The following is a 1822-nucleotide window of genomic DNA, read 5'->3' on the forward strand; positions in this document are numbered from 1 at the left end:
TTCTGGGGAGATTATTTTTTAAATATATACATATAAAAGAATATATATTATATTTTTTATATAGGCTATATTATTATATTCTTTTCTTGTGAGAGTAGGTGGGGCCGAGCCCCACTTGCCCGTAATGACCAGTCGCCACTGGTGATGAGGTGATGAGGGGATGAGGTGATGGGCGCGACCGCGGATCTCGTCGGGGCGTCGTGCGGTCCTCCACCCTCACACGGTCCTCGAGCTCAGGGTGCGTGGGGGGCGTGTCTGCGGTCCTCCCCCTCACAGCGCGCGGGGGGGGGGGGGGGGGGGGGGGGCTGGGTGTGTCTCTTGGTCCTCCCCCTCACGGCTCGGTGTGTCTCCGGGAGAGGACGTGCGTTTCGTCACTCGCCGCGTCGGCACCGCGCGAGGTGAAGCGTGAGAGCGGAGAAAGAACCGACGGCTCGCGGAGCAGAAGCGACTCTCATCTTCATTCAGCCCGTGTCTGCGTTGGAGAGGGGGGCGGGGGGGCACGGAGAGAAGACCATCACACAAAGAGACGTCGTGAAGCCATGAAGAAGCAAAGTCCCGCCCCGGCTGGGCAGCAGCCCGCCGGAGCCCCCCCGGGGGGCGGCGAGATCACCGTGCAGCAGCTGAACGAGCTGCTGACCAACGGCAGCGGGTTCTACAGCCTGCCCACCCAACACTTCCACGAGGTCTTCCCCCGGATCTACATCGGGAACGCGTGAGTCTTTTCGCTTTGTTCAACACGTAAAGTGTGTGTGTGTGTGTGTGTGTGTGTGTGTGTGTGTGTGTGTGTGTGTGTGTGTGTGTGTGTGTGTGTGTGTGTGCGCGCGCGCGCGTGTGTGTGTGTGTGTGTGTGTGTGTGTGTGTGTGTGTGTGTGTGTGTGTGTGTGTGTGTGTGTGTGTAACCCCCCACCCCCCCCCAAAGAAATAAAATAAAATGTAGATGATTGATGGATACCCATCACAGTGGACCCATCGGTCCCACGTCCAGCCCGCGTCGTGCTGCACTCCTGTGCGTGTGACGGCGGGGCTCCACAGCAGCCTGTTGTGTGTGACGCCGGCCCCAGCAGATCCTCCGTCTGCTCCGGCTGCGGGGTGAGGAGCTCACGACGCCTCTTCCTCACTGCCGCCGCTTGCCGTCTGATCTGATCCCTTACGTTTAAGGTGACTGATGAAATTGGGACTGAAGGTAAACACACCGTACGCGGCGTGTTTACCTTCGACACTTCCTTCAGTTCGAGTTTGCACGCGTTATAAATCAGCCCGTCTAGCCGGTTGGACCCGCTTCCAAACAGCGTGAATATGACGGCCAAGAAGCCGTCACGATGTGTGTGAGACGCTGCATTGATCGCTGGCCCAGAGTGGAGCTAAAAATAGAAGCACGAGGATAACATAACATAGGTGGGATCACACACGCACACACGCACACACACACGCACGCACACACACACACACACACACACACACACACACACACACACACACACACACACACACACACACACACACACACACACACACACACACACACACTGCTGATTCTCAGGGTTTTCTGCTGGTTCTAAAGGTTCTCCGCTGGTTCTCTGCTGGTTCTCTGCATGCTGGTGTTCAGGGTTCTCCGCTGGTTCTCTGCTGGTTCTCAGGGTTCTCCGTTGGTTCTTCGTGGTTCTCTGCTGGTTCTCAGGGTTCTCTGCTGGTTCTCTGCGGGTTCTCTGCGGGTTCTCTGCGGGTTCTCTTCTGGCTCTCCGCTGGTTCTCTGCATGCTGGTTCTCGGGTGTCCTGCAGCTTCACTGGTGCCGCTCATGAGTCCTGCTTGTAAAGCCTTAAC

The 1822-nt window shown here is 57.2% G+C and overlaps 1 protein-coding gene across 1 annotated transcript in view; it reads left to right on the top strand.

The window, feature by feature from the left end:
- The first annotated feature begins 334 nt into the window (after positions 1-334).
- dusp3a (dual specificity phosphatase 3a) overlaps positions 335-1822 on the top strand; it is a 9652-nt gene continuing 8164 nt past the window's right edge. The window contains exon 1 of the mRNA XM_030339500.1: positions 335-712. Within this exon, the coding sequence (XP_030195360.1) occupies positions 540-712 (173 nt within the window). The 5' untranslated portion in view covers positions 335-539. The remainder of the gene's footprint in view (positions 713-1822) is intronic.

The sequence above is a fragment of the Gadus morhua genome, chromosome 18 (assembly GCF_902167405.1).
Source record: "Gadus morhua chromosome 18, gadMor3.0, whole genome shotgun sequence".
Taxonomy (NCBI): Eukaryota; Metazoa; Chordata; class Actinopteri; order Gadiformes; family Gadidae; genus Gadus; species Gadus morhua.